The sequence below is a fragment of the Tetrao urogallus genome (assembly GCF_951394365.1).
Source record: "Tetrao urogallus genome assembly, chromosome: 17".
Classification (NCBI taxonomy): domain Eukaryota; kingdom Metazoa; phylum Chordata; class Aves; order Galliformes; family Phasianidae; genus Tetrao; species Tetrao urogallus.
In genome coordinates this window covers 10,700,489-10,716,351 of record NC_136830.1, presented here as the reverse complement: position 1 = coordinate 10,716,351, position 15,863 = coordinate 10,700,489, and the positions used below count along the sequence as shown (strand labels likewise).

At 50.9% G+C, this 15,863-nt stretch overlaps 1 protein-coding gene across 1 annotated transcript in view; it reads left to right on the top strand.

Annotated features, from left to right (window-relative positions):
• OSBP2 (oxysterol binding protein 2) overlaps positions 1-15,863 on the top strand; it is a gene marked incomplete at both ends in the record, with an annotated part of 61,188 nt that overhangs the window by 19,892 nt on the left and 25,433 nt on the right. The window contains 1 exon segment of the mRNA XM_079543933.1: positions 227-435. Within this exon segment, the coding sequence (XP_079400059.1) occupies positions 227-435 (209 nt within the window).

Sequence of the window (15,863 nt, the reverse complement as noted above, 5' to 3'; positions counted from 1 at the left end):
GACCCCAGCTCACCCCCATCATACCCACTGACCGCTTCCCTCAGTGCCACATATCCATGTTACATGAGCACCTCCAGGGCCAGTGACCCCACCACCACTCTGGGTATCCTATGCCGATGCTTTTGGAGAAGAAATTTTTCCTAATATCTAACCTGAACCTCCCTGACACACCTCGAGGCCATTACCTTTCACCCCTTACCCTTCCCTGTGCTCTGTTCCCTTGCAGGACGCAGGCGGAGATGGCCCACACGTGCCGTGGCACCATCAACCTGTCCACAGCTCACATCGACACCGAGGACTCGTGCAACATTGTGCTGTCCAACGGGGGCAGGACTTACCACCTGAAGGCCAGCTCAGAAGTGGAGAGGCAGCGCTGGGTCACGGCGCTGGAGCTGGCCAAGGCAAAAGCCATCCGCATGAGGAACAACCAGTCAGGTAGGGCATAGCTCAACGTGCAGGCACGCAGCTGGATCCTTGGGAAAACCTCCCTGTAAACCAGCTCTTTTGTGCTTTCCGTATCGTGCAGAAACCCTGGCGGATACTATTCTGCAATTAAAAGTTGTTGACCGTTTCCCATTGAGGCACAAGGGGTTTTAAGCAGTGTTGCATGCAGCACACATCTTTTGATCTGGTTATGCAGCCTTACACCAATCTTTAAAGCCCTGGTAGTGGCTGTGCATTGTAGAGAGCCAGCACAAATGAATTTATGGTGCTTCTTCTGGAAGGAAGGACGCACGTGCCTTTCTCCTGGGGCCCTGGCTGGTCAGTGTGAGTGGGGGACATTGCAGGAGGCACCAAGCCCTGCAGGGAGCAGCAGCCCTGGGGGCACTGGTCCACAGTGAAATCCTAGAGCAGTGCCTCTCCTGTTCTCCCCTAGTTTAGGGCATTGCTGTAGATGAATGATACGCAGATGTAATTGTCTGTGCACACTGCCTTTCTCCCCTCTGCACACACTAAGCTGTGCTTTGGTATTTATTAGTGTGTATTTGGGACAACTGTGTTATGTAAAGCTGTCAAACCACCATGCGTGCTCCTCCCCATAGTGTTGTTTTTAGTGCTCTGTTGTGTAATGGATCTGATAAGCACTTAACAAGTAATATTTCAGGAATATTTGAACATTCATAGCTCTTCTGGGATTCACATTTGGTTTTCTTCCACAAACAAACGTGCCTTAAAATCACAGAAGGCAAAAACCATGAGTGTATTAAAAAGGCAATCAGCCACCCCTGCCGCCCTAAAATAAAACCTCTCTGCTCTCATTTTGAATGCTGGAAGTCAGACCTCATGCAGGAGAGATGTAGTAAGCACCTGCTGTTGTTCCATTCTGCTTGTAATGAAAACGTGGCTTCGTCAAACTTCTGAGGAAGGAGGAGTGTGAAGGTGAGACAGTGAGGTAGCGTGGTAAGGTCTGTTTTGAGACATCTGTAAGTGCTCTGTGTGTAAGTAAGATGGCCGTGAGGCTTTCAGAAGGGCTGCCAAGGAAGGGTCAGTGCACCAAGAAAAACCTCTGCTCCCTGGTGGAAGCACTGCACCAAAACCACAGCATGGGGTGTGCTTGATGAGACGTGCAGCTCTTCTGAGCCAAGGCTGCATGCATGGGGAAGGCACTCCTAATGCTGCTTGCTTATGAAAACACACAGTCAAGAGAAAATTGGTTTGCCTGCAATTCTGGAAGGCAGTTCATTCCTGTTTCCATCCCTGGATTGATGGGATGGCTGTTTTGGATGCTGGCTGCAGAGCACAGTGCAGGCAATGTGTTTTATGGAGAGCAGCAGAATGCAGAGCATAAACAACTCAGCTTGCAGGAGAATGCCCCCAGCCCTGGGCTCGTGAGCTCTGACTTCTGCATAATTAGCTGTCCCACAAGGTCATATAGAAGTTGATTAGTGCCTGAGCCATTTTCTCGTTTCCCATAATTATTTATGTACTCCGTGTTCTGTGGCACCAGTATCTACAGACTTAATTACATAAAGTATGTTGAACCCTCTGTCCTGTGATTGTGCACCTCTGGACTGTATGTAAATATCAATGGGAGTGTGGCTGGTGGAGGAGATGTGGGCAAATCTGGGGTCCGGCCATGGCTGCAGCGAGCTCACTGGGTGTGCAGGTTGCTTGTGGGGCTGAGATGGGTCTGAATCAGGATCTTGCACCTGGGGGAGGTTGGCACGTGCTTTGGTGTTCATCTCATCTCTGGTTGTTGGGCTGTGGGTGCAGGTTGTGCAATGCAGAGCTACAGTCTTTCAGAGCCTTTCGGAGGATGTCGGTGCTGTTGCCCGTGGAGCTGCATGCAGTTATTTTGGTTCGGCTTTCCACAAAAGTGACAAACGCAGAGCCTTGCTGTCTTGAGGCTCTGGATGTACTGACTTGCTGACTTCAGCTGACTCAGGCCATGGTCCCAAGGGAGGAGCAGCACAGAGGCAGTGCAGACTTCAGGTGGCGGTGCTCGCTGTCTCACCGTGATGCTGACCCAGCTCATGCTGGGCTCTTCTATCAGCCCAGCCAGCAGCAGAACTGCTGTAAGGGACAAAGACCTGCTCCATCTGGCTTGTCTAGATGTGAGGTAATGGCCTCAAGTGTTGCTGAGGAGGTTCAGGTTAGATATTAAGGAAAATCTCCGGAAGACTGGCACAGTGGTATTGGCACAGGCTGCCCATGGGAGGCTGTCCCTGAAGGTGTTCGAGGAACACAAAGATGTGAGGTGTGTGGTCAGTGGGGGTGGGTTGGGGAAGGACTTCATCATCTTGACAGCCCAGGTCCCCATGCAGCCTGGCCCTGGAAGGCAAATGCTCAGCGTGGGGCCTTACAGTGGTTTCAGAGAACTCCTCGAAGGGTCAGAGCAGGGCTGGTGGTCTCACTGCTGGCATGCCGAGATCCTTCCAAGTCCTTTCCTTGCATTCAAAAAGGAGCAACGTAGTACTGTGATGTTAATTAATTAAAAAAAAAAAAAGAACTTGACCTCTTTTTGTGAAATGCTTTGAAGATGAGCCACACTTGAGTTGCTTCTGGAAATAAAACCTGACCTGAGTGTGAGCTGGGATTCTGCACTCCCTCTTTCCTGAAGGAGTAGGAGCTGTGGGTTTTGTGCTGTGCTTGGGGAGCTCCAGGGCTCGTGGCTGCGTGCTGCTGCTGGGCCAGGGCTGCAGTTTGAGCTGCTCAGTGGGGCTGCTGTGGGCACAGAGGGCTGGGCAGACAGCAGCTGCTGGAGATGGCTCTGGAGCAGATGAAAGCTGTCTGTTCCCCCAGTGGTTTTCTTGAACTAAACGCATGCAGAAGCAGTTTTAGTGGGACTGTAGCTAGCTGGAGCTGTGTGTTGAGAAGAGATGCCATTTTCACAGAACCGTTTGATGCTTCTATTTTTAAGGAATAGAGAACCCTATATCCAAAGTGAGCGTTGGATAGGAGACGTTGCTGCTTCCTCTGCTGCATAATTGAGGGGGATTTGATTTCCTCTGTATCCAGTGCAGGGCTGAGACTATTTTGGTAACGAGGCATGAGCTGGGACATGAGCAGTGCTCACAGATGTGACACAGGAGCTTGCTGCCCTTGTCTCTCTGCTGCAGGTAGCACGGGGTGCTTGGGACAGAAAGCCAGCAGAGAGCTGAGCTGCTGCCATGCATTTCTTCACTGTGGCAGCATCCCTCTTAATGCCATTAACATGGATGCATAATGTAATGTTAGGGCAGAAGGGGCTGGCTTGGGTGAGTGCCTCACATGCAGCCCCTTTGTTCATCCAAGTTGAAACTTGTATTTCTAGTGGTATCTTTAGAATGTGTTGGTGAGGATGAGCCAGCAGAGCGTGCTTGTAATTCAGACACAACTGCATCCTGTTCAGCATCAACTGAGAAGTGGCAGTGGGACCGGAGGGGTATTGTCCCCTCTGCTCCATCCTCAAGAGTCCCCACCATTCTATGTGTAAACCTGACACTTAAGGGATACCTGGTTCAGCCTCCCCATGGGAACGGCCAACACAGTGCTGCATGAAAGCCTGCTCATCGGCCCTGAAAATCACAGCTTTCTGTAATCACCCTCTGTCTGCATTAATGTAAGCCCCTGGATAATTCCAGTGCTCTGTTTCCCATATTGCATCACCCCTTGGATTTCTGCCCGCTTGCGCCCAGGCTCTCAGCAGCCTGAAGCTTTTGGGGGCACTCTGCTGCCCACACTCCTTTAAGTTCCCTTCCAAGCTCAGCAGTTCTGTGATTCTGCTGGCTTAACCAGCTGTTTTCTTAGCAAACGAGGCATGATGGAAGCAGCCTTACAGGGGCTCATCTGCAGGTGGGGAGAGGCTGGGGGGCTCAGAGCAGTGCAGAGCTGCTGTCCCACCCCTGGGTTTCCAGTGGGCTGTTCTGCTGCCTCGATGTGCTACTGCCTTGGAGGTGCTGAGCAGTTCCTCTAGTTGCAGAATTGATAACTTCAGTTTTGTTACTGGATATGTTTTAGCTGTTTTGTTGTTTTTCTGCCCGAGCAAGGAGTTTGTTTGCAGCAAGCGTCTTGTCTTGAGAATGCGAAGCTGCAACACATCTGCAGCCCCCCCGGCTGGCTGTGAATTGCCCTTTTGTGGGGGCCCTCCATCTCCTCCCAGCAGCCAACAACCCGCACTGCTGCTCTGACTGCAGCCATCGGGACAATCGCACTCCTTGTTGGCCTCGTGCTCCCAGCTCACTGTTTGACTGCCGCCTCCCGTCGGCTCTCTGCACCAAACCTCTCCCTTTTCCCACCCTCCTCGTGGGGTTTCTCTGTCCTGTTCCTCTGCGTGGTGCTGCTTTGGGATTGCTGTCCCTCTTTTTGGGGGGCTCTGCTCTCGGCTTTCCCACTCTTTATCATCCCTCATTGGTTTGAGCTTGGGAGTGTTTCTCTTTCCAATGGGCAAGCAGGATTTCTGTAAGGACCTCACAGTGGTGCTTGGCCCCCAGGGTTTCCTATGTGTGTTCTTTAGGCTGTGGGATGGCCCTGCTGTCTCTGTGTGTCTCCCTGGCAGTGCCCATAAAGGACTGATCCTGGTGCTGGTCTGCTGCTGGAAATCATCGTGTGTGAGTTGCAGTGTCACTATCCGAGCTGTGGGGACTCAGTGTTGAGCTTCCTTCTGCACATTTATCCCCTGTGAGATAAGGCTCTGTTAGGCTCATTGTAATCATGGAGCCATTAAGGTTGGCAAAGACCACTAAGGTCATACCACCAGTACTCCTACTCACCACGTCCCTCAGTGCCACATTTCCACGTCCCTTGAACATCTGCAGGGACACTGACCCCACCACCTCCCTTTGCAGCTTTGCCAATGCGTTACTTCTCTTTCTGAGAAGAAATGTTTCCGAATATTAAGCCTGAAATAATTACTCTTGTTATGGTGTCTGATGTCAGGGTTGGGTGTGGGCTGCACTCGAAGGATGCTGGCATTGCAGTGCAAAGCTTCCTGCTGGCCATGGTTCGTAGTTGTGCCAGATTGCTGCTGGGGCTGTCTGCAGCAGGTTTGTGTGCTTCACCTGTCCTCAGTGCTCTCTTTGGGTTCCCTGACTGTTTGCCTTCACTGCTCAAACATGACCTTTGGGGAGAGAGTGGAGCAAGCCTGCTATGGAGTCAGCTATTAAGGTGCCTGTAAGTGGCTGTGCAGCCAGAACTGCTCAGCCTGTGGTGCTTCCCTGCCTGGGCTGTGGTTTCTGCTCACACTGGAGCTGCCTGACACAGAGTTCTAAGCAGCAGAGAGCAGCAGTCTGCAACAATGGGAAGCTGGAGAAATTATTTAGGATTTTAGTGTATTTCACAACTCAGGAAATCCCCCTTTTGGAGTAACTTGTGTTGAACTTGTTTTGTTATGCTCTGTTTGCAAGTCAGGAGAATTACCCAAGCAATACACTTACCTCCTTGATTTGGTGCTGATCTTTCCTCTTGTTTTGCCCATGCATCTATTGTGTCATCATGTATTATTCTATATATATAATCTGTGAGAATCCCCTGTACCAAAGCAGCCCAGAAATCAGTTTGTAGGTAGGACTGGAGCTTGGCACTGCCGCGGGAGCTCAGCAGCTCTATGTAGGGCACCTCTGCTGCTGCATCCTCATCCCTGCGGCTCTCTGCTGGAGCTGGAGGAGTTTCCTATGCAACTGCAGCAGCCAATGGCAAAGGAAAGATGGGCAAAATGCTGCAAGTACTGTGAGTAGGTAGTTTTGTAATTAAAGGAGGGGTCATTTCCCTGGCTGAGAAATGGCTCCTGCTTGTTCTTTGCCTCTGTAAAGAGTTGAAGCAGTAGCATCTGTGCATTAGTGCTGGGCTTTGTCTATTGAGAGGGGGCTTCCCAATGGTGGATTGGCGCACTGAGGTCAGAGCACAGCCCCCAAACAGGCTTGGAGCTGGAGCTGCTGCAGACAGAGCAGGGACAGATGTGCTTATGTGCATTCCTGATTCTTCCCACCTTTGTCTGATCTTGGCATGACCTCCAGATAGCTTCTTGCCTTATTATCTGTGTCCTTCATCCCTGCAGGTTTGGATGCTCTAACTTGGCTGATGCTCTCCCACTCTCAAGCTCAGAAACTCTGGGGAGCCAAGAGCAAAGCATATGAGTTTCTGTTGGCAATCAGAGCCCTGCTTGCTGGAGTGTGAGAGCTGCTCTGAGCCCAGGGCAGGTTGTAGACAAGATAAATTGGCCTTGCAAAGCCGTCCTTGCACTGCTCTGTGCTGTGTGCCTCATCTCCTGGACGCAGGCTGGGCTGTCACTGTGGCTGCTGCAGGCTGCAGTGTGCTCCCCACTGGCTGCAAAGCTCTGCTGCGGTGTGGGTGGCAGCAGTGGGAGGGATGAGCTGTTTCATTGCTTTGCTGTACCTGCTAATATTAGCTTGATCTGTCACTTTGCTCACTTACAGCAGAGCTGGGAAGAAGGTGATGCTGTACTGATTGCCAAAGTGCTGGGCTGCTGTGTAGTGCTCAGCTCTGCTCTGGTTTGAGCCTACTCTGTACTTCCAGACCTGCTTGTTGGTGTCCCAGCCCCACAGCAGCTCATTCACACACCCACAGCCACATAAGCTTGCATTTGGCGTGTGCTGAGCACAGGCTGTGTGCCTGCTTACAGCTGGCAGAGGCTGTGTCTGACAGGAAGCAAAGCAAACACATGGTAACTGTGTGCTTACAGCGAGGAGCATCACATCCTTGTCAGAACTTGCATCCTTCCCTCATTTTCCAAAGGGGTGCTGTGGCTGGTGGCTGGCTGTCTGATCAGGAGCAAGCCAGCTGCAGTGGGGACATCTGCTCATGTCCTCATTTGTGTCCTTGCTGCCACCTGGTAAGGCCCCATGCTGACATATCCCAGCACGTAGCAGCTGGGCAAGGTTCAAACCGAGCAAGTGTCACCTGGAAGTGACCTGAACAACGTGGTGGGGATACCTAGTGCCAAAGGGGAAGTGTTTCCAGCTCTGTGTATTTCTGGGTTATTATCAAGTGTAGCTTTTTTTTTTTTTTTTTTTTCTTCCTGGCACAGAAAAATGCTGTTGGAGAAAAATCAATTTTTAGGCCTGAAAATAATAGTAATTCTTGCTAATTAGAAATGAGTCAGTAAAGAGTGAATGGCTGCATGGGGGGCCTCCTGCCTTGCTTTTGGTGCACCCGAGCACATCAGCTTCCGTTCCCCATCTGCAGGACAGTGAATTAGCTCACAGCTTGAGCCTGAGGATGCAGATGTTGTGCTGCAGCCATGCGACGGTGGTAGGTTGCCCTCTCCTGGCACATTCCCTCTGCAAACCCATGTCCTCATCTCTTCCTTCCAGCACCAAAACCAGCCTGCTGCTGCAGGAGTTGGTAGCTTCAGCCCGTAAGTATGTGCTTGAGGAGCAGTGCCAGCTCTGTGCTGTTCTCTGCAGGGAGAGGATCTCCCTCTGGTGGTGAAGCTGCTCACTAGGAAATGAGCCTGGCTCCCCCCCTCGCTGCTGGGGCACAGCGTTAGGTCTCCAGGCCCTGCAGAGCCTGCTACTTGAGGCTGTGCTGCTGGCAGGATCTGGAGCTGCCCACCCTGCAGCTGTGTGTGTGTCCCTTAAGGCTGATGATGCAGCACTGCACTCTCAGAGGACACAAAGGGGGTATTTAAACAATTTCATTTAATATGATCCCCCCCGTTTCCTAATGGCGTCCTAGCAAGTGGTCCAGCTCCGCTTTTAGCATCCCAATTTAATGTGTTTCCTGTTGTGAATAATACTGGGGGGAAAAAGTACCTGTGGAATTGAACTGTAGCTCTAGGCTCCTATCTAAGCCTTGGTGACCCTTCAGGTCTTCTGGATCCTAAATTGCCCAGTAGATGGGTATGTTGTATTGGCACTGGAGGCTTAAGAATGGGGAAAATGGAAAGCTCTGAGTGCTGTTAGAGCTGAAGAACTTCTGACTTCTGCCAAACTGAGTCGTGCTGGGTGGTGCTGTCAGTAACTGAGAGCAGTCAATGTTAGTGGTACTGTTGGCTCCTGTTCTGCTCTGTGTGAGCTCCGTGGCTTTGGTGTCTGCAGTGGGGCTGAGTGTCCTGGGAGGGCCAGGAGCCCATTGCCATGGGGCTGAGGAACAAAGCATGCAGAGGCAGCTCTGTTTGTGCAGGCTGCAGGCAGCTATTGCTTACGTTTCAGTTTCTTCAGTTTCCTTTGTTTTCATTTTTGGTGACTCCAGCATCTTGCTTGGCAGGGCTCTGCTCGCAAACCCCTCCATGGGCTTGAAATTCCCAAATGAAGCAACTAAAGCTGTGCATTCCTTGCTGCATTGCTTTCCAGACCAGATAGAAATACCAGATGAAGTTCTGGGGTTCCAGGTGGAGTCCTCTGTTACTGGTTTTGTCACTGCTTCTTGCCCTGGTTTTTGGATGGGGCTGCACTGACACATAAGAGCAGTTTGAGCCAGTGCAGAGCTGTGCCTGGAGGAGCCCAGCCTGGTCTGGGTGTTGGCAGTGGTCAAGGGGAATGTGAGCAGTGCAACAGGGCAGCAGAGCCAGCTGGGCACAGCACACATCCCTGGAGCAGAGGAGCAGCAGCACAGTCTTGCTGGGTTTGCATTTGAATGGGTATCAAATCTGGATTTACAGCTCAAAGTTGGTGTGTTTTTCTGTGTTGGGGCACCTGATCTGTGGTTCCTTGCCTTAGGAAAGGAAGTTGTAGGAGTGCATTAGCAGCTTTGAAGATAAGAAGTTTCCTGAATTAGTTGAATAGAGGGAACTGCCACGAGCAGAGGGACTAGAGCTCCTTTGGCAAAGCTTGCACCATTTTAAGGAGGCATCTGTGTGAAAACAAATACTAGAAATGCAAAAATGCAGTTTTGCTTCCTGATGCTGAGATTCTAGAGCTGAGAGCGCTGGCATTTTGCTCCTCCATTCAGAGCTGCGTCACACCTGTATTTCCTTGTTTGCACCGCCATGCGTGGGCCAAGTGAAAAGCAGACCAATTATTTGCACAAAAATTACACGTTTTGGGGCACTGCTGATAGTTTCATTCCTCTCTCAGCCCACCCACCCCACCATGCCCACTGCCCACATCCCTCAGTGCCACATCTCCAGTTCTGGAACACCTCCAGGGATGATGAGCCACTCTCTGGGTAACCTTTGCTAATGCATCACTGCTCTTTTGGAGAAGAAATTGTTCCTAATGTCCAACCTGAATGCCCACAGCAGCCCCTTGCTGCAGTCCTGCTACCTCCTGTGTGGGGGCTGAGGAAGCTCCATGGCTCCATCCTTGCAGCTCTGTTGGTGTGGCTATGGGGAGTCGGGTCACCTCAGCACAAGGTGCAGAGGTGAGGACCTCATTGCTTTCAGCTGCTTTTAAGTATAAGCAACATTTGCAAAGCTTGGAGAGTTTTCTTGTTGCACAGACACAGCATGAGTGACTCATCCTGGAAGGAGCAATAGGGATAGAAGCAGTAAGGTGACATTTCTGAAAGATGAGAGCAAAGGACCTGAAAAGAGGAAAATAATTATTTTTGGTTATTTTTGAATGAGAAAGGAAGGAATCACAAAGGTGTGATTCAAACACACCAAAGGCTTTTATGCAGTAGAAAGGCAGCCAGTTCTCTGTGGAGTCTGCAGAGGGCAGAGGCAGCCCTGGTGGTGTGCAGCACAAAGTCCTTGGGCTGGGAACGGCCCTGCCTGGGCAGAGTGCCTGTCTTGGGCAGCCAGCCCATGGCTGGGCTTGGGGGGCTGTAAGGACCCTTCCACCCCAACCATTCTATGGTTCTGTGATCCTTAAGGACCCTCCCAACCCAAACTATTCTCTGTGATTCATTCTACGTTTCTGTGACACGAAGCATTTCCCACATACGTCTTGCTGAACCACAGGCTGTGACTTCTGCTCGGTTACTTGTTTATGGGCAAAATGAATTGAATTTAGGGATAAATCAATATTTTATCAGGGAACTTCACACTGGTTCTCCATGCACTGAGGTGAGCCACTGCAGCTTTGACTTCTGTGCATGCAGGAGGCCTTTGGCAGCTGGCAGAAGGGATCTGAGCTGCTTGTGAAGTTTCGGTGATGCCAGGCTTATGGAGAGCATCTTCTTTGTGTTTTCATTATGTCTATGATCCTCCCTTGCAGATCTCTGCAACAGCAGTGTAACTGAACTGTGCTGGGGTCGCTGCAGGAGCCAGGAGTGCATGTGTTAGATCCCACATGGGCTTTCCCCTCTCCACACATCACTTGTGTTTTTTCTCTTGAAAAAGCTTAGTTCTTACCCAGAGCAGAGGTATTTTTCCAGAATTTGCCCTATTTCCACCCAGATTGCCTTGAAAATCCGGGCATGTCTTTTGAGATGTACATACAGAAGATGGAATACAACCTGTGCTCTGTTGCTATCTAGATGTTGGCATTAACAGGAGCTGGAGGAGAGCACTCAGGGCGCAGTGCTGCTCCCTGTGCAAATGTGAAAGCTCTCGTTGATGTGTCTTCATTTTGCCTTGTTCCCTGGGACTGATAAAGTCTGAAGGGCTGGGAAACCCCATCCTCCAGTGCTGGGGGGTGAGGCAGCAGCCATCAGCGTGTGTGTGCACATGGCAGAGGTTCTGCTTGGGAACTGTTGGCTGCGGTGAAACGGGGCTGCGTGAGTGAAATGTGTAATGAAGTTTCTTACCAAAAATGAAGCAATTCTGATGTATATTTTAAGCGAGAGTCCTAAAAATAACCTCTAGCAGCATTTAAAGGGACCGACTACCAAACAGCATCAGCTTCACCAAACTGCATCCCTTTGGCTTTAGCATCCCTTTGGAGCTGCATCCCTTCTAGCCCATTGCTCACCATTTTTGAGATGACTGTGCCGAATCCTGCCCTTTAGTTGCCTGGGGCTGCCTGTTTGGGGGGGAGCACACCTCTTCCTGGCACAGATGGAGTTAATTAAGGGCTGCTGCATGCTGGAGCAAGCAGTGGTGCATGCCGGGCTGTGGGGCTGCCGAGCCCGGTGCCGTAGTGCCCTGCTATCAGCATGGAGCGAGACACGGGGCTGCCTGCTCCATAAGGACATCTGCTGAATAAGAACATTCTCTTTTCCTTTGTATTTTTTTTTTTCCTCCAACCTAAAGCCAACGGCCATGCAGCTCTCAGCCTTCGCCAGCGCGGCCCCGTGGTGGGCATGAAGGGCAGGGGCTGCTGGGAGGCAGGATCCGTCCGCTCCTTCTGCAACTCCACCTGCCTCAATAAGTTCCCCAAGGGTCAGTGCTTGGTGGGGAGGGGTATTGCATGGGGATAGGGGCTGCATGAGTGCTGGGTTGGGGTTGGCATCATGCCTGGAAGTGGCTGCTGGCATTGTGTGCTGTGCCCTGGCTGTGTTCTGCCTTCTGGCTTTATCAGGTGTTGGAACAACAGAGTACTGCACCCAGTGCTGTGCTGATCTGCTGCTAGGAGGGGTACGTTTTGCATATCTAGCATCAAAGAATTGATTTGTTCATCATGGTGAATTAATTCCTGCACTGGATGCTCTGTTCAAATCTGGTGTTTGATCTCAGCAAATCAGGTAGGTTTTTGTTCTAGGAAAAAGTACTTTCTCATTAAGACATTATGAGAGCCTGTGTGTGTGTGACAGTGCCTAGGGAAGCACAAGATGCCTGGCTGTCCTCTGGGAAGCGTTTTCCTGCTCAGCTGTGCTTGCCATCCCTTGTTGCTGCTGGGGTTATTCCAGGCATTTCCCACCAGGAGTGCTGTGAGAGCAGTGGGTTCCCCAGAGCTCTGCTGGGGTCGGTGCTGGGACGCATCCCACTGCCAGCCATGTGCTGGAGGGGCTCTCATCCACTCAGTACTTTCCTGGGGTGCTGCAATAGTTTCAAGGATGGGAGAGGCAACAGTCCTACAGAAATCATTAGGTGCTGCTGCTGTGGGATTCGTTGCCTAACTCTTGGTGAGGTGGTGCTGTGCAGATGTAGGAATTTAAGCCAGTTGTGGTGACCCAGGGCTTCCTTTAGGGCCAGGGGACAACCGGGCACCCTGGAGAACCCTCTGCTTCCTCCTGAAATAGGAGCTGGTATCACAGATTGGACTGCAGGGAGTCACGGGGACTTTCCATTCCTGCTGCAATAAGTCAGACGTGTCCTTCTACCTGCAGGTGGTTAAACTTGCTGCTCCCCCATGGCAAACACCGGGACCACTTTATTTTTATGGACGTATGATGGGAAATCATCACTGCATGGGAATCAGCCTCCACTTGGGCTGCTCCCTGTGGCACAGAGATGGCCACCCTGCTCCCACGCAGAGGCTCACCAGAAGTTATTTTATCTAGGTGTAATTTCTTTCCCCAAAGAAAAAAAAAAGGGGGTACAAATAGGTCAAATTGAAATTTCAGCCATTGCATTCTTTTTGCAGATGATGAAAAATAGCTTTTTAATCAAATCCAGATTGTCCCCTACCCTCTGGTTTTTGCAGCTGGATGCTGTGAGGTCGCAGTGGCACACAGCGCTCTGTGCAGGTTGGCTTCAGCAAGGAGTGAGATGTGAGCTGAACCCACGAGCTGGGAAAACGCTGGCTTTAAAATCGATTCACTGTGCAGCAAGGGAGTCCCTGGTAAGCACAATTTGCTTGGAGAGCACAGTGCTTGTTCTCCAAGTGAAAATATTTCCTGAGGATGCCCTACTTTTCACTTAATTATGTTATAGTAGCTGTTTTCGACCAAAATAAAGGCATTAAATCTGTTTATCTCACCAAAAAGGCACCATCTGAGGTACATTTAATGTGCTGATGACTGTAACAAGAGACAAGCCCAGCCTTCTGGCTGGCATGTAGTTCATTTTGGGATCCCAGTGCTGTTTATGGCAGGATCCCGCTTGCAGTTGCAGCAGGAATGTCCCTGCCGGGTCATGTTGGAGCAGTGGGTGACCCTGCTGTGTGATAACAGCAGAGGACACCTGTTGTCAGTAAAGGATGAGAACGTGGATAGTTATCTCCTGGTGGAAGCAGATCCTGGGAGCTGCCTGCATGCTGCTGGAGGGGCTCACAACACATGTTGGCTGGGACATGCAGCAAATGCTTGAGGAGGGGTACTGCCATAGCTGCACAGCAGTTCTTATTTGTTCTGTGGGGGTTTCGTGCTGCCCCTTAATGGTGTTGCTTCCTCTGCCTGTTGATGCCAGTCTTAACAACTGCAGAAGGGGCTGTTTAGATTTGCACATCCGTGGAGCATTCCCTTAGCTGGATCAGACAGAAGAGCCATGACATTAACCCCTTCCAGCCCTCTGCGTGTGACCAGTGTGGAAATCCTCCCTTATTTTAACCAGAGCAGATAACCAAGGGCTCCCAGGTGTCAGGGAAGAGCTGCTCTGCTCCTCGGAGCTGCTCAGAAGCACTGCTGGCAATGTGTGCTTATTAGCTAATGCTTAATGCAAAGGAAAGTAGTTAGGGAAAAAGTGACCATCTTGACAGGCTGATGGTGTAATTAGAGAGCAAAAGTGCAGTTAAAGAATTGGAAGGAATGGAGATGAACTGTGAGCTCCAGCCACACTGATCTGCAAATAGAAGCCCTGTGTGCCCTCAAATTGATTTACTTTTTGCTTTTTTTTTTTACTGACAAGGCTGCAGCCATGGCCAGCACAGCACTTCTGGAGGAGGAGATGCTGCATTGGGGTCACTTGGGCGGGACATATGGTGGAGGAGCAATCCTAGGGAATGCCTTTCCAGTAAGTCAGTGGTGGTGGCTGCTGTGCAGAGTGCAGCATGTGGGCAAGCATCAATGAGCTGCTCCCCATCCTGCTTTGTGCTCCTGTGGAGTTCTTCATCATTGCTGTGCTTGTAGCCTAGGGGAGATTAACGCTGAGTTTGTCTCATCCAGCAGAGTACCAACCCAGCATCAGAGGGAGGGATGCATGTTGGCTTTATAGGCTGTGCAAACTCACTGCAGGGATGGTCAAACCCTGAGGAGTGTCCAAATGCTGAATGAGGTTCCCTGACTGCCCTGGGTCGAGTGTGGACTTGGAACACGCTGCATTTCTCCTCACCCCAGGGACGAAGTGATGGTGGGACACGGTCACCAAAGGCAGCAATGGGCAGAGCAGCCCCAGTGCTGTCCCTGACTTTGGGACTGCAAGCCTGCAAGAAACAGATCCTGGGGCTGATGCATAAAGAAGGGGGGGGGGTGTTAGGAGACAGGAGGGTGGGAAGTGGGGTTTGTCCCCACTTGGCCACGGTCTCCTTGCACTGGCTTTGCAGCACATCACTTGTGGGACTGTGCCGTCTTCCATGAGTTACTGTGTTCTGACAGGAGCAGGGATTTGCACATCCCTGGAGCAATATATCTAGGAAATATTTTGTCTGTCCAATCTGTAGGATGCACGGACAGTGGGTTGGGTGGTTTTATTCTGTTCTGGATGTTTTTCCCTTTTTGAAGGGAGGGAGCAAAGCTGCATTTCTCTGCAGCCCTCCTTGCATGGACTCCTGGCTCTCCCCACTCACATCTTGCTGCCTCCATGAGTTTCTCTCTCCTTAAGCACCAAAATTCTCCTGGACAGGTTTGGAATTCCTAGAAGCTTTGTGAAATCTCAGGGTGTGAAATTCCTCTGTGCAGAGCACTCCTGCTCCTCCTTGGCAGCTCTGGAGCTCCTGGTGACCCCAGGGATGCTGCAGCTTTGCCACCACCAAGTTCCGTGGTTGGGGCTGCATTATGAGTTGATAGAAACAGTCCTAAAGAGCAGTGCTTCCCTTTTTGAGGTCAGCCTGCAGTTACTCCAGACTGTGCATGCCCTGCAAAAATGGCTTTGCCCCTTTGCAAGCCTTCAGAGCGTGACCTCACTGCTGCAGGAAGGGATGTGAGGTGGCAGGGAGCCCACGTGTGGCAGAAATGCTCCTACCCAGCAGTGCTTTAACTCTGTTTGAATGTCTCACCAAGCCCTGGCTCTGATGGGCTACTTTGTCATGAGTTGACTGATTAGATTAGCGTCCCATTTGGGACTGCAATGAGTTGGTAGGGTTGTGTGTCCATTAATGATTGAGTTGTTGGGGTTGTTTGGCCATTAATGACTTCTCTTTGGCCCTCTGAGGAATTCAGTGCCCTGCTAATTGCCTGCTCCAGTGCTGGGGAAAGCCTTCAGCCCAGAAATAGGAGGGGAGAAGGAAGGAGGGCAGTGGAGCAGTGTCACAGCATCCTTAAACGTACAGATTTCAGCCTCTTGATGGTATTTAGCAGAAACACACAGTGGGGAAAATGTGCCCACAAAGTGGGGATCGGTGCCTGCAGCCTTGCTGCTCTTTGTGAATTAAGAGATGCTGAGTGGTGCTGATAAAGCACAGCTTTTAATTAATGAAAATGTAACCACGTGAAAATGCACACTTTGTTGTGCAGGCATTCATCCGACCTCATGTGGGGGAGATTAGCAGTAATTAGGGAAACCCTGGGAGCAGAGGTTAGCTCTGTTTGTAAACACCAGCATCCAGCAGTCGGCTCCCCATGCA